Genomic DNA, 24,695 nt, shown 5'->3' with positions numbered 1-24,695 from the left:
GCAATGCAATGCAGTAATGGAATGAATGAGATGTAATGCCATGCAAATGAGGTGTACACATGTACTCTGGACGGAAGTATCGACGTCTCGGTAGCACAACTCGGTGTGACTCGCGTAGTCTAAGTGCCACCCGTCCTGGATCTTTGCCCAACAAATAGACGGGACTTTGGCTAATTTCTCACAGGGGTAGTCTCACCGACACCACCCTTGGGGACCCGCGGCGCCCATGCACTAACAATGATTTTGGAATAACATCGAAATCGGCCATGCCACAACAATGCCGGAATAGATCGTCGGTCATCGGCCTCGCACAATCACTTAAGTAAAAGAGTCGCTCAATCAACGATACCGGACAATTACCGACTATCGGCCATGCATCATAAATATAAGGGAATGTATGCAATGCACTTATCAATGATTCCGGAATTGAACCTCGAACATCGGCCTTCTCACAATCACTTAAGTAAAAGAGTTTATCAAACATCAGTTTCATACAATCAATGATTCCGGAATGGATCTTCGGACATCGGCCTTTACAATCACTCAAATAAGGAGTTTATCAAATATCAATTTACTCAATCAATGATACCGGATTATCACTGGGTGTCGGCCATGCATCATGAATGTGTGAGAATGAGTGCAATGCGTACATCAAGTATCAACAATCAAGTTCAACATCACAATTACCACGAAGGGGTACGCTATAAATGTATCATATCACCATACCATCAAGGGTATGCCAACAATATATCAATATTACTAGTACCAACAACGGGTACGTCAACAATGTATCACTATGCAAATACCAACAACGGTATGTCAACCATATCTCAGTTAAGATAGTAACACAGATTCTGATATTTACCACTACTCATAGCATCAACCATCAAAATGAAACAATAAACACACATAAAGGGTAGTTAGTCCCAACACATATCAGGGCCCAACCTAAGGAAATATCCAACCCAACTTCATACTCGAAGGTTCGCATGCTGTCTCCGACATTATATTCTAAATATGTGATTCGCTACGCATAGTCTCACTAGTGGTAAGCCATAATCTACCTGGACTGCCGAACCGTAACAACAACAACAAGAAGTCACTCTATCGCGTTGCCCTTCCTCTGAAACTCAGAACCAAAGTAGTCTAAGCAAACTAGAATTCTAAATTAGAAATCATAGAGACTGATACTAATATTGCTATGATATCAATTAGGTCCATTTTAACCCTAGAAATTAGGGGAACGGGCCCACAAGGGCGAAACGGGAAATTCGCGGGTAAAATACCAAATTGAATCCTAGGTAATCATAACCCAATCATTAATTGTTTATTTAACTCAAGAATTGTCTTAAATCTGATTTCAAGTAAAAATCCCCAAATTGGGTATGAACCCTAATTCTCCAAATCCGAAATTCAACGTTAACAGTGGAAGATATGGGCTTACTAAGCTTACATTCATCACATTTTAACATTAACATCATCAATTTATCAAGTATAATCTTAGAGAAAAATCTCCAAAAACCCTTCTTTAAATTCCATTTCTATGGGATTAAAAAGGGAAGGGGAAAATCTAAGATGATTGTGATTAAAGAGGAGTAAAGGATTAGACAAAGTTTTACCTTTAAGAATTCCTTCAATTTGTCTCCAAGAACAGCTTTCCCGAGCTCCAATATCGAGATATGAAATAATGAGGGTCTAAGACTCATTTAATAGATTTAACTGCCCGTCACACTCTATAGCGGCACTGTGACCGCCCCAGCGGCTACCTGACCTCTTTAGTGGTCAAGCCTAAATGGCTCGTACCTCTTCAGTGGCAGGTCCACCGTTCTAGCGGTGCCGCTGTTGCGGTGCTGGTGTAGCCAAAGCGGGTATCAGACACCAAAAACTTTAGCCCAATATTTTCCTTCGATCCGATTTTTTGACTAACTCCCGAGACCATCTGCTCTCATATCAGATACTTAGTCCCACATAAAAATGCACTACGAACGCACCTGTGGTCTCAGAATTTCCAACGGAGGTCTCGTTGACCGAGTCAACCAACGATGTCTTAATTCCCATTTCCCATCCAATGTTTCGAAATGCATCTGAATGCATTGGGAACTGAATAAAGCACACACACAAGTTCTAAAGGACTATCCAAACCTCTTGAAATTACCAGAATTCCGAAAAAGGTTCGTTTGCCCAAAATTCAACCTCGGGTCAACCCTCTTTCACTTCAAGTCTATATTTTTCCCAAAGTTGTCCGAATCCAGTCTAGACACCTCAGGAAGCATGTCAACTGTTCCCTCGGGTCAAAAGGGAGCTAATCAATGCTTGGGAGCAGGCGAAAGTGCCAAAAGAACTATAACGACCGAACAGGTCGTTACAATTATTTTTGGATTTAATATCCCACCGTTGAAAACTTCTCTAATTGGCTAATGGTGATGGATAATCCCCAGAAGTATCCCTATAACCTTCCAGAGTATGAGACAATGAATTTAAATGGTTCTTTGGGGATGCCATTTTGAAGTTTTGGTTAAAATATGAAGTTATTTATGAAGATTTAAGCTATTTGGTGATCTTTTTGACCAATTTTTCGTCAGTTGCAGTTGTAGGAAACGAATCACAGTTTTTGTATAATAGTGTAAAGTTTGCATAAGCACCTCTTATACATTATTATACTTTTTATACAAGGTTGATACATTGTATAAATTTAGTGTATAATATTATATACCAGGTAGGGGCGGCCGTTTGATATTTTCAAAGTTTGGTTTTGGTAATTCAATAATCGATACTGAAATATCTAACTTTCAAAAGTTCAATCCAGTATGATAAATCAAACTTCGATACGGTAAATTCCAATATTTCTATAATTATATCTTCAATATTTGACTAACCAGTATTATTATTTATTTTAAATTTTAGAAAAATAGGACAACGGAAAAAGAAGAAACCAGTTAAGTTTTAGAGCTTACGATGGTAATAAAGATTTGGCAAAAAAACAATCGTCAAAAAAAATTATTTACACAGTAGTGACCATGTATTTAAATTTAAACTATTAATAAGTGAAAGTTGTTTGGTACGATGAAGGGTATAATCATAATTTATGAAGGGTCCCACCAGGTGTCCAACTATAGAAGCCACAGGGTTTTTGTTTACCATTTTGCCTTCACTTCTATATGAAAGCATCTCTCTGTCCTTCGACCTCTTCTATCTCTCTCTTAATGGTAAATTCCTTCTTCTTCATTTTTTGGCTCAGTTTTTGAGTTGTTCTTCCTCTTTCTCTTTTGTTCCATTTTTTGTTTTAGAGCCTGTTTGGATGGGCTTATGCCTATAAGTTGAAAACTGCTTATAAGCTGCTTTAGATAAGCTAAGTCAAATGGACCCAATTATTTTTTTGAGCTTATTTTAAGCACAAAATGACTTTAAGTTGGCCAGCCGAACACTCAAAAAAGCTGAAAACAACTTATAAGCAACTTATAAGCCAATCCAAACGGGCTCTTAGTCTTCTTCTACTTTTTGGTCAGTTTTCTGTTCTTTGCATTGCTTTGTATTTTAGTCTTTTATTTTTTGGGATCTTCTGATGATGGAGTATTATTTTTTATTGTTACAAAAATTGATGAGTCTCATGTAGCTACTATAATCTTGAACTTAATTATCATTCACTTGAGTCTATTTAGCTTTTCCTCGCATAAAATTGAAATTATGAAAAAAGGAAATGGAAACAAAAAGTCAAGCCACACACTCCAAAGGGTTAAACATAACTTTCTTTTTTTACAAATTTCGGTGAAGTCCAACATAAACACACAATTTTTTTTGAATTTCTTTGGTAACTTTTTGATTTCTGGCTACTAAAAAATAGCCATGTATGTGTTTCAAACTTAAATTATGGATATCTTGAACTTTTGGGTTGTTTTTGTCACGACCCATTTTCACTAAGTCGTGCGGGCACCTACCTTTCTCACCTCGGTAGGTGAACCCTTATCCCAACAATCATAAAACATAAGTAAAGCAAAAGAAAATAGTATAACGTAAGTCTCACAATAATGATATGAAGAAATGAGGAAATAATGAGAATCCAATCCCAGTATCTGGTCTGGTCATACAAGAGCATCTAAACCAAAATACTACCAGTCTGAATAGTGATAATAATACATAAATAGTCTCAAATCATGTCTCAGAATGAAAAGTAAAACATAAGTAGTAGGAAAAGTCTTCGGGCAGCAAACGTCCTCATGCTCACCATGAATAGACTCGAATCAGCAGCCTCAGACTATCAGCCACGAGGAGTAGAAGCGGATCTAACCTGGTACTCTGCATTCATAAAAGAATGCAGCAAGTGTAGGTCAAGGGGGTGGCTAGACCCCAATCATTCAACAAGGCCCAACCTAAGGCAATAGCTAACTCAACTTCATACCCGAAGGTTTACATGCATTGTCCGACAATATTATCTAGCATACGCTTCACTAATCGAAGATTCACCATGAGGAAGTCATCAATCTACAACTATGCCAGTGATACACAAAACCACCATTTTTTATTCATTATCTATCTAAGGTTTCCATCCCAATCTCCGAAATCCTATACGTGTATTCTTTGCTTCATCTAACACGAGCATATGAAAGTCTAACTGGAGTCTACCAACATAGGGAAGCCGTAACCTACCTCAAGGCCGAACAGGTGTGCGAACATCTACTTGGACTCCGTCTTCCATCCTTGTAGGGAATTTTGTAGATCCAACAGGTCTAGAAACGATGGATAATTTCAAGTAAGTAACAATTTAGAACGCTAGGTTCATAGGGGTAAAATCATCATTTCTTAAATAAAATACCTGGTCCTCAATTTATTGCTATTTAACCTTATTTTATAGAAATCAAGGTTTACATAAGTCAAACTTACCTTACTAGTCCATATTCCTCATTATCAAAGCCTAACAAGTTAACCCATTTTGAAATAGAAGGATTTATCTTAGAACTTGTTATTAATCTAGGTCTTGCAATAAATAAGCCATCTTTGAGTTACTATTTACTCTTGGTCAATAATACCACTTATACCCAATAGTCTCTTAAGAATTTTAAGAAAGAACTTTCATTTAATGCTTTGCTATAACCATAAATGGTGTAAAAAGAAAGAGAGAATTAAATACAGATGCATTGAGACACATTTGATACGAGTCATCTCTGGGCTGTGTGCGGAGTGACCGATACTAGTTTGAGACTTATTGTATATCGAGTCATCTCATGTGCGGAATGACTGATATGAGACGTATTGGTTAGATATAGAATTATCTCTAGGCTGTGTGCGGAGTGACTGGTACATGGACTTTGCGGGTCCCCCATGGGTTGTGTTGCCGAGCTATGATGTTCCATGGTCGGAGTACATGTGTACGGTGCATATGCATTGCATTCATCATTCATATATTATTACATTGGATTGTACCTTTTGGTTTTCTGTGATATGATTGTGATATATTGGTTCGGATTGGTTATACCGAGACTTGACACAATTGGGTTTAGATGCGTCATAGGGTTGTGATTTATGGATTCAGAGTCGATATACTGAGACTTGGCATATATTTCGATCATATTTTGTTGTCTCTCTTATGTGCCGAGCGTGATTTGGGCTGTTGCTTGGATTTAATATGGATTGTGTTGGGATCCGTGTATGTGACTAAATGGGGATGGGATACTGTAGTTATACTTAGGTCTTGGATGGATATTCTCGAACTTGGCACAATTGGGTTTAGTTGCTATAGCCATAGGCTGTGATCTTGGATTGGGAAAGTGGGGTGCTAGATGACCTTAATATGGTTGTGTATGACTTGCTAGGTTTGGGTGAGTGATGAATATTAGAATGATGAGAGAGTTTTCCTTAAAACAAATTATGGATACGATAAATGATAGGTTGACTTGCGGTATTGGCATAGGAGTGGCCCTGTTAGTAGTTGTAATGTTACGGTATTTTGAGCATGGCTACCTAATTAGTATGCTAGATGAATTAGAATGTGAGGAATGATAGAAGTTAAGGAAATGGAGTACTAGAAGAGCGTTAATGGAGTAAGGCTTCATAGTTGTTTGGGACGAGTGGAAGGTTATATTCATGAATTGATTTAAGATCGCCTACCAAGTTTATTTGTGGATTCTATTATCGTTATGTTATTCTAGCCATTGTCGGCCTATGATTCTTACTAGTACTAGTGTTGTACTGATACTACTCTTGCTACGTCCCTCTCGGAGTGTAGAGTTGTGCAGGTTATTGGTTGATTTGGAGATTTCGGGAGATGTGCAGTGCCTATCTTGAAGACCTCCATCATCTTATTCCTAGATGGAGGTTAAGTATTTTATTTTCATTGTACATTGTCTCCAAATTAGTCGCTCTTGTACTAGTCTAGACCAGGTCATGGGAAAAGGAGTCAGTGTATATAAAAATTGTTTGTAAACAATTCCGCTTTATTTATACAAGTGAGTTTACTTCCGCATCTTGTTTATGTCATAACTTGAAGGAAATTGAGTCTTGTTTTATGATTGCTAAATTGGTTAGGTTTTGGGTTAAGGGTTCGTCTACTGAGGTGGGAATGGTAGGTGCTTGCGCAATCCTAAAATGGATCGTGATAGTTGTTGGATTTTCCACATGCATGCTCATAATTTTGTGATTGTTCTCAAAGTCAATCAAGTTTACTTACATCACCACATTATTATTGAATGGATTTCTCTTTTCCCCCCTAAATTATTAGTATTTGTTACTATTTTTATGAGATTTCGGTAAGCCATATAGTTTGTCAAAAATTTGATGCTTCTTAGATGAACTTGAGTTGAACTTTTCTTGAAGATTAAGCTGAGCTGATTTTTCAAGGAATATTGATTCTAACGAACACATTTTTTTGTTTTTCAAGTTTTTGAAAGTGGAAGTTGCTCAAGGATACAAAAGAGGACACTGCTTAGACTGAAGGAGGGTAATTTCTGCACCTTTTTTTGTTATAATGTTATATGATTAGTTATAATGATAAATGGTTGTGCTTTATATTTCATGTTAGACTGTATAGATGTGTGTACTTAAGGAATAAATTAATTTTTAAGATTATGCCTTTTATTAGGGTTTGTTTCGTATGATTTAATCTAAACCCCATTTGTGGGATTGCATAGGGCATGTTGTTGTTATTGTTGTATGTTAATGTGGAGAAGGACTTCGGGATAGGAGGAGGAAAATCTCCTAGACTTGTTATGAGGAAAAGGGATTCTTTTCCTTTATGGTTTCCTGCCATACTATTTTTCAAGTTATCTTTGAGGAAAATTCTATCAAATATACATTTTGAATACTACCGTTCGGGTAGACATTACTTTCCTTGTCATTGAACTTAAAACAAGCTCCAAAATATTCATTATGTGAAAAGAAGAATCATAGGTACTTTTAACTTAACTAGTCTCTATAAATGTGCGTTGCCACGTCAATCTTTAAAACTTTTATTCAAAAGATAGTAAATTTTTTCCGCATTAATATTTAGAAAACATTTACTTGAGTTATGAACAAATAATGGCAGAGGCCATATGCTTGTTTCCTTACTTGATATAGTTCATGACACTATACTTGTCCGTAAAAACTATGAGAACTTGTATACTCTCCACCTTGATTTTAGTTTGAAGTTCAATGGAAAAAAGAATTAAAATAAGAGACAAATGTACTGCTAATTTTAGAAAGACTTATAAAGATAGTAGGTATTTTATAAACATGAATCAAAAATTTCAAATAGTTTCAGGGTACGAGAAATCATCCTTGTCTAGGTACCTGCAAAACATAACATTATGCAGAACTTTGTAATAATATAAGGCTAAGATATACCCAAAACATCATCCTTTATTTACTTAATTATCTACAACACACAATATTAATTAGGAATTCTGTAATCTCACTAATAAAAATATCAAGAAATCATAATTCAATATATCACAACGAGAAAAGATTTTTCAACCCCAACTAAGTATGGCTATTAATGGCGGTATCAATAGTGTTAGAAACGGACTCTTTGCTTGGCTGTTATGATATGCATGAAGGACAAGGAGGGCAATCTAATCCCTAAATAGAACTATTTGACATGTTTGTAAATATTATAGTTTTCTTAAATTTTGATATTAGATTGTAATTTGGACTCTCAAAACAAGGGACTTGATTATTGACCAATAAATTCTTAGACAACTTGGACTCTACGAATAAGTAATGCATTTGTTCATAAATTTGATAGAAACCTTCTACAATTAGAATTCAAAGTGGCAAAATCATATTTAACTTTAAATCATGAATCCTAATTCACCCAAGATTAAAAGTATTTATTAGGTATTATTATAATATTCTCCTTAATGAAACGTATTTATTTAGTGCTCAAAGGGTATAAAAGTCATTCAATATTTGAATGATATTTTGGTCAACCAACATTTGTATTCATGCTTTTAAAATAATATAGATAAATGATGAGAAAAGTAGGAGCAGGAATCATAGGAGGTTGATTTATGGCTAAGAAGCGAGCATGTAACTCTTCTGAAAAAAGTTCCATACTTTTAATCTTTATACGACACATTTTGTTCTTTCTTTCCTTTAAACAATTGATTTGCTATATATCCAATTCTATGTTCAATTTGTTTAGTTGGCTAATATGAACTGGCCGGCGAGCAATTACTATTTCGGAAAGGTAGAAATCCAGAAATCATGCAATCAAAGAATACAAAATGAGATCAAGATCAGCCATGTTAGTTCAAGAGCTGATGGATGGCATTATGGAGGCAAAAGCTTTCAAGTGGTAAGCTCTTCCAGAAGTTTTGTATGCTCTTTTAATATGATTGAGTTTCTATTGGACTTGTGATATTTCAGAAGATCATTCAAACACAACTTTGATGCTTTGTGGTAGGAGATTATGAGCAAACTTGAAAGAAGATTGTTTTCTGGTAAGCTTTGGAAAAAGTACAGAGGTTGTTGAGGCATTTTTACTAGGGGGTAGCTAGGTAGTTTCTCATTTGGAATTTTTTAGAATTTGATGTTCCACATGATAGATATCAAACATCAATATGAATTGGATCTTCTGTTTCTAGATATCAAGAGAGTTCAAAATGTTGAGGAAAAGGTATGTAAATTTTTATGGATGTTTGAGCACGTCTCGATTTTTTGTAGTGCCTAAATTAAAGATCATGCCGATGCAACTAAACTTGAAATGTTCCATGACTCCAAACCAGTGGCAACACACGATCGTTTGGTACTACAGGTGGCAAGAGTGGTATTTATTACATTTCTTATGCATACATACATATATAGAATTTCAACCGAGACGTCCGGATGCCGTGGCATCCTCACCCTCCCACATAGATCCGTCCCTGATTATACGTGATATATTCTATATTTATAATATATATCTTATTGAATACCCAAATCAAGAAGGAGGCATAGGAAGTTGTCTTACCTGTAACATGTTGTCTTACCTATAACATGCCTGCACACACAGGTGCATTAAGGGAATATGGAAGAGTTCTTGTGAAGCGCCGTGAAGCGTTTCAAGCAGTGTATAAACATAAATGTGAAACTTTTAAAACTAGTATGTGCTAAAAACGGTAAGAAAAAAAAAAGACATAGATCTGCTCCTCTTTCTATACTTAGAAGGCTCCTTGGGCAATTTTTACTTAATTTTTTCCTTAGATGAGACCAAAATTTTGGATGAAATGTTGTTGAACATATGATTGAAATAAAATAAATATAGTTGGGTGCACTTAGCTTTCAGATGGAGGGAAGAGTAGAGATGAAAACTTCAGTCTTTATGAATTCTATTGGCATAGCTCTCACTATGCATTAAAAACATTAGGGTATAAAAACGTTTACACTACCTTTGAATTTAAATATGAATCCACCCCTTTTCTTAAGACGCACAACCTCACGTGGCATGAGGAAGTCACTTGAGTACTCATCTTGGAAAGAAAGAATTCAAATGTAAAGCAGAGAAGGGATAACTTAGAGTTTTATCTTTATTCCCTCTAATTAGAAAAAATGGTGCCCATTAACTCTTCTGGAAGGTTGTGATGACCAGTCTTTTTATGTGCAGGGCTAGACCCTATAAGGTATGGGTTCACGTGAACCCAATTGATTTTCTTAATATTTTGTATTTGTATTAAGAAACTTATAAAATATTTATAAATACTTGACTGTGAACCAATTCTCTTATTATATGTTAATTTGAGGTCATTATAGGAACTCATAAAATTAACTTTTCGGATATGCCTTTGTTTATGAATCCCTAAAGTTTTCTTTTTAGTTTCCCTTATTCTAATTATTGTAAGGCACACATTTACTTCCCTTTCCTAGGGTGGAGCTCTTTCTAATTTTTCCAGTGTTATAAATTTTTTGTATTTGTTTTTGCATATGGTGCAAGGAACAAGGGGCAAGAAAGTATTAAGTAATTAATTTTTGACAAGGCATTTCATGTGCTATTAACAGCTTCCAATACTCATAACTACTTTTGTCTTTTGAATATTGTTTCACCACTATATTGATTCCTGCTTATGAAGATATACTTTCTTCGAACCTTTAGGGAGTTCATTTCAGTACAACTGTGCCTTTGCATGGTTCAATATGTCACCTTGCTAGATGATTTCTGTACTTGTGATAATCAACATGGAAGAGATTGTAGTTTATATCATATGTTACTTTATTTGGGTTTCTACACTTTGTACTTCTAAGTTTTCTATATGCTTTAACTTAATCAATCCAAAATGTGTTATCTTTCCCTCTATGCAGTGTATTTACAAATCTCATCTATTGATTTTTATTTGACATCTCAGGTGACTAAAAAATGATTGGACAGTGCATTATCAATATGTCCAATGTTGAGTATATCAAACTACTGCACCTTTTGCTACAGTCTGATGGTTAACAGGTAAATTGTAACTGGCTTAAATTTATTTTTTTATTTCTTTCCGTTTACATTATTTCGGGAGCTGGTGTGGAACTGTTTCTTTGTGTATTATGCTGTTATACAAAACTTCATATGGATTGAACATCTGTATTTTTTACTGTCTATGTTATAACATTTATTATTCATGAACAAAATTTAGTAGTTTAGTAGGGAGAGCTTTTCTCTGTACAACAATTAGTGTCACTCACTACTGGAAAATAGGCTTATGGCAACGCCGAGAAAACCGTTGCTATAGACAGGAGAACCGTTGCTATAGATCTATAGCAACGGTTTAACGTGCGTTCCATCTGCTCGCGTGCCCATATATATATGGCAACGGTTTCTGCAACTGTTGGTAAAACCCGTTGCTCTAGCCATATCTACAGCAACGGTTGTTCTTCTTTCTGATGCAACGATTTTTTGTGTTATTTGGAACGGTTTCCAACCGTCCCCATAGCCCTTTAAGCAACGACTTTTGAGGCTATTGCAACGGTTTCGTAGAGGTTATTGCAACAGGCTTTTCCTTTATTGCAACGATCTTTTTTTTTGTACAAAAATCCAGTGCAATTATTTGGAACAACGTTGTTACCCACCAAATAAAATAATCTCGAAAGTTGAAACAATTAATAAGCGGAATCATAGCTCATAATATCTATAGAAACAAAATATACAAAAATTGTTTTCAAGAGTTAGCACATGTTTCAAAATGTTAGAAAACAAAACAAGTCCCAATATGTTGGAAAACAAAATATTAGAGCTAGAATATTTGAAGTTTCTACAACTTTCAACCAATTTTCTCAAGTAAGATCTTCAATGCGTTCATCTTTCTCTTCTTCATTTTCTCCACCTGCAAAAGACGATAAAAAAAGTTATTAACCAAAATAAAGAGTTAAATTAAAGGTGATCTGCGTCAAATCTTGAATGGGAAAAGGAAACAAACTGTTGAGAGTGGAAATAATGCTAGGCAATCTCATGGTGTAAATGGCACAGAAAAAAATACCTTTGAAAATCTAGTACAAGAATTTGTGGATAATACTACAAGCAACAAGAAGTTGGTACTATCTAAAGAGGGAGAGACTGATGCTTATAAAAGGAAAAAACAGCCCACTCCCGTAGATGGTATAAAAGAATTTCTGGTAGTTACTCCACTTTGATATGTAAACAAGGGATCTCCTCCTGGATGGAACTATTTTACGCCCACTCCCGTAGATGGTATAAAAGAATTCCATTCCAGCCCACTGTATCTTAACTATTCCGCTTTTCCTCAGTTGACTAACGTAATTAAAGGACACATGTCATCTATGTGAGCTCCGATGAAGCTCTAAATATAAGATCTAAATCTCTAGCTTGTAATACAGGATTTAATCTTTTTCCGAACCTTTTTTGCCATCATGTTTATCTTTGCTTATTGCTTGGTGCCCCATTCTTTAAAAATGTCTTGGGTATCTAATACCTTGCCTAGTATTCTTCAATTTTTCAAGTTAGTGTCATTGTCCCACTGCTGACCTCACTATATTCCACTACCCTAAAGCTCCCAATCCTGTCTATAGCCTTCCATATATGCTTGTATTATTATCAGACATGAGAAGCTAGAAGTGTTACTTTATGAGCATTTAATTTGCATACCCCTGTAGTGAATGTGGTTGCAACGCCTGACATAAATTTGAGAGCCTCATAAGCCCTATTAGCTTGTATCAACATAAACCTCTGGAAGTAAGAATGAACCTCCGTCAACGTGTCACTTTTTGAAAACTGCGGATAAGCAAGTTTTTGAAACAAATCCAGAATATAATTTTACTTGGTGCAAAAGGATGCCAATGTGATGCATTAGCAGCACTTATAGCTTGCTTCGCTTTTTAATGTAAACCCAACTGCCTTACCTATTCATCCTAGATTTTTTTTTTGGGTCATGATATGTTTCTCAAAGATTAACATTTCCATCTCTTTTTCCCCAGATGATATACAACAAGGTCTTTGGAATGATCAACTTTTATGAGGATGCATCTTCTTTTGTCTTTCTCATCAGTGGAAGCAAGCTAAAGAATGTGTTTTGTTACAAATACATATTTTGGATATTGTATGACTTTGTTCCTCAAATAAATGTACATCATATGAAATGTTATTATATTGTTAATCTTTTGCCAGCTTGATATCATTACATCATTTTAGTAATAGTGATGTCAGGCATATGCCCGTGCTGTGCACAGGCGCATCTAGTGAACAAATATGTACTTTAAACTTCTCCTTTTTTTTTTTATAATGTTTATACGGACTAGAAAAGTTCATCCATATACGTATATATTTAATTTAAAAGAAAGAAGGGTTCCATTATTATACTTTATTCGCAGCTTACTATATTTTATATTCGTACATAATTTATTACGTAATTTGTAAATTGTAGAAGAGAGTACGAAAAAGAAAATAGAAAACAACAAATTCCCACATCAGTGTCTGCCATGAAAACTTGGGTACCGGTTATCGAATTACCAAAATTGAATATCGAAATTAATTACCTAAATTCTGAATTACCATAATCGAATACCGTATTAATTATCGAATTACAGACTATTGCATTACCGAAATTTCGGTTCGACTCGGTAATTCAATTTTCAGTGATTATGTCCACAAAATTTAATGGGTTCAAAATCTATTATTTATACATATTTTATGATTTTTTTAAACACATATACATAATCTAACCAAATTCCTAGCTAATACATTGGATACACTCTGACTAGGTATATAAACTAAAAATATAAATAAGAGTGTTAGGCCATAAGTTTTTAAAAGTTCCTTAAAATAATATGAAATTAGCCCTTGAAGCTCAGGCAAAACTTAGGAATAAATACGTAAAAAAATTACCAACATTATTTATTAATAACATGTATCCCCAGTACATTATTTTGCTACGACGTACACACAATATGAGCAATACATCATTAACTTTGATGTAAATTGTTTAATTTTACCAAAGCACTCCATAAAACAATATGAAGAATATGTCAACTTTGCTGATGGCCACTCTGTTTCACCACTCTTTAAAAAATTGAGCAATTTCATTCTGGAAATAGGTGAAACACAAAGAGTCAACTTTGACGTTAATTCTTAAAAAGAAAAAAAGTAAACTTCAATTTAAACGAATAAATGAAATTTTGACAAGGAATATTTAAAATATATATTGGCCTGCTTGTTTTGCATCTGAAGTTACTAAAAATGTAACAATTTGGTTATTGATTACTTGTATTAAAATAATGGTTCATTACTTACTTAAATTTAATTATGAGTCCAAAAACCAAAGTTCCAAACTATGATTCTGCTTGGGAATGATAAAATTAACTCAAGAAATATAACTCATCAGACATATACTCCATTGTTATCAGTATTTGAATTACTTTTTTTTCATTTTTATAGGAAAAATAAATAATTTCTTTACCCCGCCATTTCAAAAAGGATGACTCACTTTAATATCTAAAAACTATTTAATTGAAATTTTTAATCTTACTCTTAATGTCGACAAGCTTTTGTACCCATTCAATGCTATGCCATGTTAAAAATATAAGAAAAATATTTTTTCTTTCTTAATTTTTGTACCCAATGAATATATTATTTCTAATGTTAAACGACATTTCTGATCAACTTTTTCATGCATGTATAAGGCGATTTTAATTATAAAAAAATAGAGTATAATTTGTAGTAATTATGTACCTTTAATTAAATGTTATACGAAAACAATTAAGAAAATGACGTCCGAATTGAATTGAAATAAGAAATTAAAAACTATTAGTATCATTTTTGGTCCCTCAATTATTCATAAATTTTAATTTTAGTCCCTATAATATTTGATTAAGTACATCAAACCTTCAATTAATTGCATTGTGCACTTTTGATCCTTTTGCTTGCGAATATTCACAAATGAACCTTAATTATTAATTGTTTCACCACTAAATTACTCATGTATTGTGTTGAGTCTATATTGTTTTATCATATTTAACGGTAATATTGTTCTATATATAGTCAAACTAGACAGTCTATGCCCGTGTTGCGCACGGGCCCAACATTTTAGATTATAATGTATCTATGTGTATGTAGTTGTCTTTGAATAGTGATTATATATATATATATATATATATATATATATATATATATATATATATATATATATATATATATATATATTATGTTTAAAACACGATTAATATAACATTGTAGTTTGTGCTCCGTATCTAAAATTTTAATATATTAATGTTTGTTACGAATACAAAATCGGCAAATTTATTAATATTTTTTAAAAGAGAAGACTTGTTTAAAAGGAAACTATTTTCCTCTCTTTGAGATAAAACAATAGCAATATTTAAGCATCAGTTGATACTTTTAATTTTAATTCGATTAATTTAAAGGTGTAAAATACTTATTATTTTTTATCAAATTTTGATTTGGATAATTCTAATTCAAATTCTCGGTTTAGCTCATTTTACTTGTCATGTTGTCTTTTGCATGGTTTTTTAAGAAAACGTCGATTAGAATTAAATTTGACTAAATTACCTTATTCATTATTTGATCAAAATAAAAAAGTAATTAAATTCTATGTTATTTTAAAATAAAAATATTTTAAGTATATTTATTTTAGTGAACATAACAAATAAATGACATGGCGGAATAGCAAATACAACAGTTTAATATCTAGATTAGATCTCAGGCTAATATAAAAAAAGAAAGAAAACTGTATGGTTTGACTACTTAACTTTTGAAGAAAAACAATTTTATTTGCTCCCACTAATGGATTGATACGCACGTGGCAATGAATCAATCATTATTGACTTAATGAGATACTTTGAAAATTATATGAATATTGTTTGATTTTTTAATATGAAGTGCACTTTTGTTTTTGGACATTATTAATTTGCACTATTGTTATGCATATATATATATACACACACACTATGTTCAAAACACGATTAACATAACATTGTAGTTTGTACTTTGTATCTAAAACTTTAGTATATTAGTGTTTACTACGAATACAAAGTCTGCACTTTTTTTTTTACATTATTTTTTTAATATGGGGTTCACTTTTTTTTTTTTTTGATATTGTTAATATGGGGTCCATTTTTTTTTTTTTACAGTGAGTTTGGAGATGGTGGGTTCCAATTTTTTTTTTTTTTTATTTTTTATTTTTATATTGCTTGATGTTGTTTAGTATGATGTCCACCCTTTATGGGATGCACTTTTTTTTTTTGGACATTATTAGTTTGTACTATTTTTATGCATATAATATATATACATATGCTATGTTCAAACACGATTAATATAACATTGTAGTTTGTGCTCCGTATCTAAAACTTTATTATAGTGTTTGCTACAAAATATAAAGCCAACACTTTTTTTCTAACATTATATTTTTTTTAATATGGGGTTCATCTTTATTTATTTTTTGATATTGCTTGATTTTGATAATATAGGGTCCACTTTTTTTTTCCCATGAGTTTGGAGATGGTGAGTTCCACTTTTTTTTATTGCTCGGTGTTATTTAGTATGGGGCCCACCATTTTTTTAAGGGACAACGGACGACGAAGCATGGGTCTAAACCCATGCTTTATATAGTTTCTTATTTTTTTATTTTTATTTTTTATATTGCTTGGTGTTTTTTAGTATGGGACCCACCCTTTTGGACATTATTAATTTGCACTATTTTTATGCATATATATATATACACACACACACGGGTTACTATAATCAAAACACGATTAATATAACATTATAGTTTGTGCTTCGTATTTAAAATTTTATTATATTAGTGTTTGCTACGAATACGCACGTGGCAATGAATCCATCATTATTGACTTAATGAGATACTTTGGAAATTACATGAAACACGATTAATATAACATTGTAGTTTGTGCTCTGTATTTAAAACTTTATTATATTAGTGTTTGCTACAATACGCACGTGGCAATGAATCCATCATTATTGACTTAATGAGATATTTTGGAAATTACATGAATATTGTTTGATTTTTTAATATGGGGTGCACTTTTTTTTTTTTGACATTATTAATTTGCACTTTTTTTAATATTAGTTGTTGTTTAATATATATGGGGCCCACAACTTTTTAAAAAAAAATTTGGAACGAATATATATATACCATAGAATTATGGGGTCCACAATTTTTTTTTGTTCAAAACACGATTAATATAACATTGTAGTTTGTGCTCCGTATTTAAAACTTTATTATATTAGTGTTTGCTACGAATACGCACGTGACAATGAATCCATCATTATTGACTGAATGAGATACTTTGAAAATTACATGATTAGTGTTTGATTTTTTAATATGGGGTGCACTTTTTTTTTTACATTATTAATTTGCACTATTTTTTAATATTAGTTGTTGTTTAATATATATATGGAGCCCATAACTTTTAAAAAAAAATTGGAACGGATATATATATACCATAGAATTATGGGGCCCACATTTTTAATATTAGTTGTTTTGTTTAATATATATGGGTGGGGCCCAAAATTTTTTAAAAAGAAAATTAAATTGGAAACGGACGACGAAAATGAGTTGGACTCACTTTTCTTATTGTAATTTGTGCTCCGTATTTAAAACTTTATTATATTAGTGTTTGCTACGAATACACATGTGGTAATAAATCCATCATTATTGACTTAATGAGATACTTTGAAAATTACATGAATATTGTTTGATTTTTTAATATGGGGTGCACTTTTTTTTTGACATTATTAATTTGCACTATTTTTTTAATATTAGTTGTTGTTTAATATATATGGGACCCACAACTTTTTTTTTTAAAAATTGGAACGAATATATATATACCATAGAATTATGGGGTCCACAATTTTTTTATATTAGTTGTTTTGTTTAATATATATGGGTGGGGCTCACATTTTTTTTTAAAAATTAAAGTGAAAACGGACGACGAAAGTGAGTTGGACTTACTTTTCTTAATAGTAGTAATATAACATATTTTCTGCATAGAGGGATCAAAATACACATTTTAATTAATTGAAAGTTAAATATGTTGGGTCACATATCTCAAGGACCAAAAGGACAATCTACCATTAACTTAGGGACCAAAAATGCTACTCCCTCTATCCAACTTATGTGATATTTTTCGTTTTTGAGATTCATATTGCATGAACTTTGACCAACATTTTAAGATGTATTTTTTCACTATTTTGATATGAGAAAAGTTGCAACTTACAGTACTTTTCATGTAGTTTCAAGTATATAAATTTTAATCTTAAAATATTGAATTAATCTTATTCAATTTCACTTTAAAATTTAGTCAAATTAACTCGCGAAAAATATCACATAAATAGAGACAAAAAAATATATTAAGGCTATCTTTCATATATTCTGAATTGATTCATCACTCTTTTAATGGAATAAATACCTCTATAGGATAGCGAGTGTCTGGTCGTTGTCCAGCGCTTGGACCGGGATCACCACCAGATACCTTGGGTTGCGATTCGAACGTTTCATAGTCAAACCGAGGGTAGTGCTTCTGAGGGATTCCCTGTCGATCTACTAGAAATGCTTCGAAATCTTCTTTGATTTTGTTTTCTTCTTCCCCACCACTAATGGTTTTATTCCTGAGTAAGTGCCAAAGATCTTTATCTTCCTTTCGTTGGTTCACCCAACCATGTCCATACTCTCTATTCAGTTCAACCTGTTAATTAAGTAAAACATTACGTCAGTGTTTAGATAAAAGTTCTAACTCGAAATTTATAGTTAAGATCGGGTGAATCCTAACTTGTTCCGAATTGAGACGTAAATCAAACACTTCCTTCCCCTCTCTATTGCAAACCTAACAGATATGCTCACTCCTTTTTCTAATTGACTTTTTTAAACGATTATTTACCCTTACATTATCAACTTTTGTTACTTTTTTTTTTTACTTCTTTAAAATTTTGATTTTTTTATTTTCTTAATCTATGTAATAAATCTTCTATAAAAATAGTATTATTTTCGAGACCAAAAAAAATAAAAATATCCTAATTTAGTATATAAGCTAATGACGTTCTATAATGAAATAAATGAGCAGATTAATAAAAAATAAGTTTACTAAGAATAATGAAAATATCAATATGATAAATTTATAAACATATTTTACTGTAGGTACTATAAAAATAATCAATAAAAATAGAGGTATATCTTATAATGATTTTTTTTATAAAGATATCTATTTATATGATGAATAAATTTTAAATTATAATTTAAAAAGTATTTGATTAATGACAATGAAAATTCATTTATCTTTATAGCCTATAGAGAATAAGAGATAAGTGAAACTTAAATATACACGCGCTCTCTCTCTCTCTCTCTCTTTCACACACACACACACAAATAATTAATACAAACACAAATATATGGTAACTAATTTCTTTATTACCAAAAGGGAATAATTAACACAAACACATATATACATAATGCATGTAATTTTAAAATAAAAATCATAAAAATTGCATTAGATCTTGAAATAAATTCATAAAAGAATTATTCTACTTATCATGTTAATGAACTTAAATAAAAATCTATAACTATCAAGGTCGAAAAATAAAATTTTCAATATAATATAAAAAAAGAATTATATTGATGGAGAAATATAAAATGTTCAAAGGTAAATTAGATGTTGCATAGGATAAGGGGGGAGAATGTCTATTTTTAAAAATTGACTGGAGAGTTTGATTTATAAAGCAATGTTGCGGGGTGAAATGATTTTCACCCTTGGATATTCCATAACCTTAATGAATTAATAATTTTCAAACATTTCACTGCATATGTGTTAAGTTAAATTTATATTGCTATTCCAAATTTGAGGGTAATAATATTCTAAAACTAAGCTATTGAATATATATATATTTTTTCATGTAAAGGGACAAAATTCACACAATTTACTAGGGACCAGATGGTAACCTAATCGACTTTGACGTGTCAATCTTTTGTAGCTGTTTCGATAACATATGAGTTAAGTAATTGAAGTTGAAGTTAGAAAAAAGGTATTGGAAGTTGAAGTTGTGTCTCTACAACCGGACAACAACTTCATTTAAGAAACTTCTATTCGTGAGTAGAAAATTATTTATTCGCTTAAATACTTCTTAAATATATATTTAAAAATATAAGTGTATGAGATCCTTCTACTCATGATTAAAGATATTTCGGGTTCGATCCATAAATTATGAGATCTTCTAGAGGGAGAGATTCCCTCTTTAATGAGTCTTATTATGCAAGACAAACTAGATTAATCAGGTTAATAAGTATAAAATATCACATCGTCCACACAAAAGAAAAATTAGAGCCTACCATCCCGAAAATTGGAAATTCAACTTTGCCAAGAATTTCTGTAACTGATTTTTCATCGAGTTCATTCTTGTGATGATGGAAAAGACCTTTCCATCTTGCACGAAAATGTTCTTGTTTTTCGAGTTCATTCTTGTCATACAAAAATCCTAAAACTTCAAATCCTGCAAAAAAAAAAAGGAGGAGAAATATCTTTCACACCAATAGAAATAGAAAACGGTACGAAAATATAATTCAGTTAGCTATATGCTTTATGTTTGATTTTCAAACATCTGTTATAGTATAGTTGTGCTTTATTTTGAAAGGGCACAATACATAAACAAGCCCTCAAACTTGGTCTCAGCTGGCAAGTATGCACTCCAACTTTGGATATGCACAAGTAGGCACCTTAACTTGTCTCCACTCTGTCAGTTGAACACTCCAACTTACAAATGATCATTTAGACACCTCCAAAATTTATGTGTCACGTCAGTGTCACATCAATATTTGTATTTACGAGTTCAACTTTATGCAAATTTAGGTGCCTAGTTGTGTTAGCTGAGGCCAAGTTAGAGTCTATGAATTATATCTTCTGAAAGTTATTTTAACTTTTTGAAGCTATATGTCCTTTGTTTTGGCTAAACTGCAACCATGTTTTTCTTTTAAAATAAATATTATAAATGATATGACTATTTTGAAAATTAAAATCAAAACAAAGTCAAGCAAATACAACTACTAGAACAACACATTTAATCTCTAACTAGTTGGATATGATATGACTATCTAATTCTAATAAGGCATCTTTTTTTACTTAATTTTGACCTATTTTATTCCAATATTTAATAACTTGGAGGTTCTTTAATACTTAAGTCTATATCATTTCTCCTAACATAATAATCGCTAAACAAAAACAAAGAGATTCTTAAGAAATACTGAGCTTATAAATTTAAGCTTATAATTGTAACTAAATTTTAATTTCACTAGTTGATATCATTTATATTTACAAAATAAAAAAGTTACATTCATTAATTATGATCAATTTATTGATAATTTGCATGAATTTCAAAAGATTGTACGTCTTTAAGACTACCTCACCATATATGTTTTAGATCTACCGCATTCTTTCTTAACACATTCAATCATTAGAATTTCACCTGACTTTTGTATTGGTGCATTAATCTTGTCTAATTTTATATGATACATTCATCGTAATTTGTACATCTACAGCACTAGCTCATCTTGTAAATATGTAGGGACGTAAAGCTCAACATTCATTCTCATACACCGTTCTGCGACACTTACAACCTTTCTATAAAACTTAATTCCTTTTTAGTTTAGCGGGTATCCTCCTGTCACATAACATTCCTATATCACTCTATTTCAACTGCCTTATTTTAATAATATGCATTACACTTTCATTATCATGTCATTCTTTTGGGAAGAGCCTAGACATCTGAAATGCACATTTAGGCTCTGCAATTCTTTGCCGAGGTAAATATGCAATGAATATATTCTGTATTACTCCTGCTTGTAAAAGTTCTTATTTTCTAGGGTGCTTCCATATAGTTTATGTTTTTGATTTACACCTCCATTAATTTCATCAATTGACATCATATATATGGTTTGCTAATAACATACATCATGAAACCTCATGATTAACTCATTCATAACCAAGAAAAAACAAATTATTCAATATAGAATTTTTGGTGTAAACTCATTGTTTCGGGAAACTCTTCTAATAGCTCCAACCATTATTCTTACCCTTGAAATAACTCTTCAATGCATATCCTTCATGATATCTATATATTAACTACTTATTAATTTAAAATATTTTAATATACTATCTAAACATGTATACGTAATTTTAGTTTTAAAATAAAAATGGATGTCCTAACTCCTAATCCATACAGAAATTTGATTTGTTGATCCTTGTTCCTCATTTTTTTTTTGAGACGGAGGTAGTGCGTGATATTTGTTGGCATCCTAGAACTATTGATGGTTGGGAGATGGGCCTTGTAGTGCACGATCTAAATTTAAGTGCGCTCCAGTGCGGGTATCAATAATATTTATTTTCGATCCTTGTGTACATGATTCAGCATATTAAACATTTAATTGGTTAAAATGTGTTTTTGATCACTTCATGCAAAAATAAAGTTATATTTACTATTTATAAATTATATATTATCGTCTAGTATAGAAGACGAAGATAATTAAAGAGAAGTGAAAAATGATACCTTTCGTGCAGTACTTTTTACGTAGCTTATTGAGATAGCCGATCTGCGATTTTGACCATTCAGAACTGAAAGGAAAAATTGAACATAACACATGAATGCATTTATTTTTCGTCTTACATAAAATAAATAATGATAAATCATGAAATTATATACGGTCAGACCTCTCTATAATAGTCATTTTCTATAACAATAGTTTTACTATCCCACATACGCATTAAAAAAAAAATCTTGGTTTTGGACTTTCTGCATCTTTCCTGTCAAGTTTTCTTTGGAATTGACTTTCATATTATGTTATATACTTATATTATATGTTCTCTATAACAACACCTCACTATAGCGGTCAAAAGATATCCGAACAAATGACGTTATAGAAAATTTTGACTGTATATGCATGCTAATTCATAATTGCTTAAATTTGAAGATCAATTATTTGCTATATATGATAAAAATTAGATTAAAATTTCATTGATGGTAACTCAACTTTTTATTTTATTTCACAAAAGTCACTACACTACTTTTTTATAACATAAAAGACACTTAATTTTGTCTAAGTAGTATCACTGAAAGTTACTAAGAGAAAACAAAAGAGACATTTTGTATGTTATTTGAGCAATGTTTAAGACCTTTTGGTTATAAAAAACAAAACAAAAAGAGTTTTATAAGTAATATTTGTTATACTTGAGCAAAATCGAGTAACTTCCTCGCATAAAATATAATTTAATGTCTTTGATACAGAAAATAAATGTTAAAGTGATTATCAGTTATATTATCCCTGCTTCAAAATCTGCTCCATTATCATCACTTGGTGTGCAATGCTACCCAAATTAGACCTTCCTATGTCCCCCTTATCAATCATGCACAAAAAAAAAAAAAAAAAAAAAAAAAGGAGAATTTTCCCAACGTATTCCTAAATTTCAAGCACCATTTTTAGAAGGCCCAAAAAAAAAAGCACCATTTTACAGAAGTTCTTTTATTACTTTTTATAATTTTAAAACGGGACAGTGAAGGCTCGTGAAGTAGAAAAAAATCCGAGATAATAGAAAATATCTTGCAGTGGTCAATTATTTTAGGGTCAAAAGTGTGCATTTCACAAATTAGAGATATATACCCTTGCTGAGGAATATTAACAATTAGCAGAACCTTCCCTGTGTAGTCACTGAGGGGGATATCTGTACGTGTTACAGGGCCTTGTTTCTGTAAAAGATTACAAACAATTAATATATTACTAATTGTTTACCCAAAAGGTACAAAACGGAAAGGACTATAAATATAACTATGAAATAATATTAACTATTTTGGCACAAAATTTAGCAGAAAGGCAAATCTTGAATCTATTTGAAACAACAAAAGGATTTTAAAGAACTATAAGAGGTAACAAGTGTATTAAAACAAATAATATTAGTATCTACTCTCTCTGTCCCAATTTTTATGGCACCTTTTCAAGTTTGCATGCGTCAAAACGATATATGGAGTCATCCATGCTGGCTTTAATAATATTCAAAGATGGAGATACTGTTGAAGCAACTCTTGGAAATTTTAGCAATGAAAATTCAGAGAAACCATCACCCTTGGTAAATGAAGATTTGGAAGACTCAATATCAGAAATGTTGTAGGATAAATGTACATAAGAATTTGGCTTGGACTGTAAAGGAACATAACATGAAGAACGAGGGTAATTTGAGTTTGTTCTTAATTTGACATGTGATTGAGCACTCAAAGGCAATGATGCAAAAACCATGGAGGCCATTTTTTGTTTTTGTTTTTGGGAGGATTTTTGGTTGGGGAGGTAGAGCTGGGGAAAGGTGGGGTTCTCTATCTCTAGATATATGGATTTGAACAATGACTTCTTTACATAGTATTTATAAATGCATGAGTAGGTAGGGTGTCCATAAATCTTCATAGACAGTGTTATATGGTACTTGTGTTGGTGAAAGATAACAATTCAATTAAATAATTGTGTATTAGCAAACACATGTTCTGCATGTGTTGATGTGGTGTAAATACAGAGTGCTTTACCATCGAATAATCGACAAGTGCACGAACTGGTTTGGATTGTCGGTATATAAAAAGTAAAAATAAATAAAATACATGTAGTGCTCAAAGGTGGCCAGAATTACTTGATACTATTTGTGAGAAATAATTGATATTCGTTCAAATAGTCAAAGTGCACACAAGTTAATCTAGATACCATTATTTTATTTTATTTTTTAAAAAAAGAGTAAGAAAAAAACATGAATATGTAGGGTACAAGTGA

General features: G+C 31.9%; 1 protein-coding gene across 1 annotated transcript; it reads right to left on the bottom strand.

The window, feature by feature from the left end:
- Positions 1-13,681: 13,681 nt before the first annotated feature.
- On the bottom strand, positions 13,682-24,283 carry LOC132611455 (phospholipid hydroperoxide glutathione peroxidase, chloroplastic-like). Its single transcript, XM_060325885.1, has 6 exons — positions 23,877-24,283; positions 23,550-23,635; positions 22,442-22,506; positions 20,232-20,392; positions 18,322-18,597; positions 13,682-13,964 (listed from the first exon to the last, which is right to left on the bottom strand). The coding sequence occupies exons 1-6, from the start codon at positions 24,186-24,188 to the stop codon at positions 13,932-13,934; spliced, it is 933 nt and encodes a 310-aa protein (XP_060181868.1). The 5' UTR covers positions 24,189-24,283; the 3' UTR covers positions 13,682-13,931.
- Positions 24,284-24,695: the final 412 nt, after the last annotated feature.

The sequence above is a fragment of the Lycium barbarum genome, chromosome 9, assembly GCF_019175385.1.
Source record: "Lycium barbarum isolate Lr01 chromosome 9, ASM1917538v2, whole genome shotgun sequence".
Classification (NCBI taxonomy): Eukaryota; Viridiplantae; Streptophyta; class Magnoliopsida; order Solanales; family Solanaceae; genus Lycium; species Lycium barbarum.
Note: the sequence above shows the minus strand (reverse complement) of the source record. Positions and strands in the feature narration are given on the sequence as shown.

Bases quoted from the DNA above. Each gene is read 5' to 3' on its own strand.
- LOC132611455 (XM_060325885.1), bottom strand. From the start codon at position 24,188: ATGGCCTCCATGGTTTTTGCATCATTGCCTTTGAGTGCTCAATCACAT. The intron at 22,507-23,549 runs GTATATATCTCT...TTTTCCTTTCAG, and splicing joins GTTAATATTCCTCAGCAAGG to TTCTGAATGGTCAAAATCGC. The intron at 13,965-18,321 runs GTATTTATTCCA...ACCTATTTCCAG, and splicing joins ACACTCGCTATCCTATAGAG to AATGAAATTGCTCAATTTTT.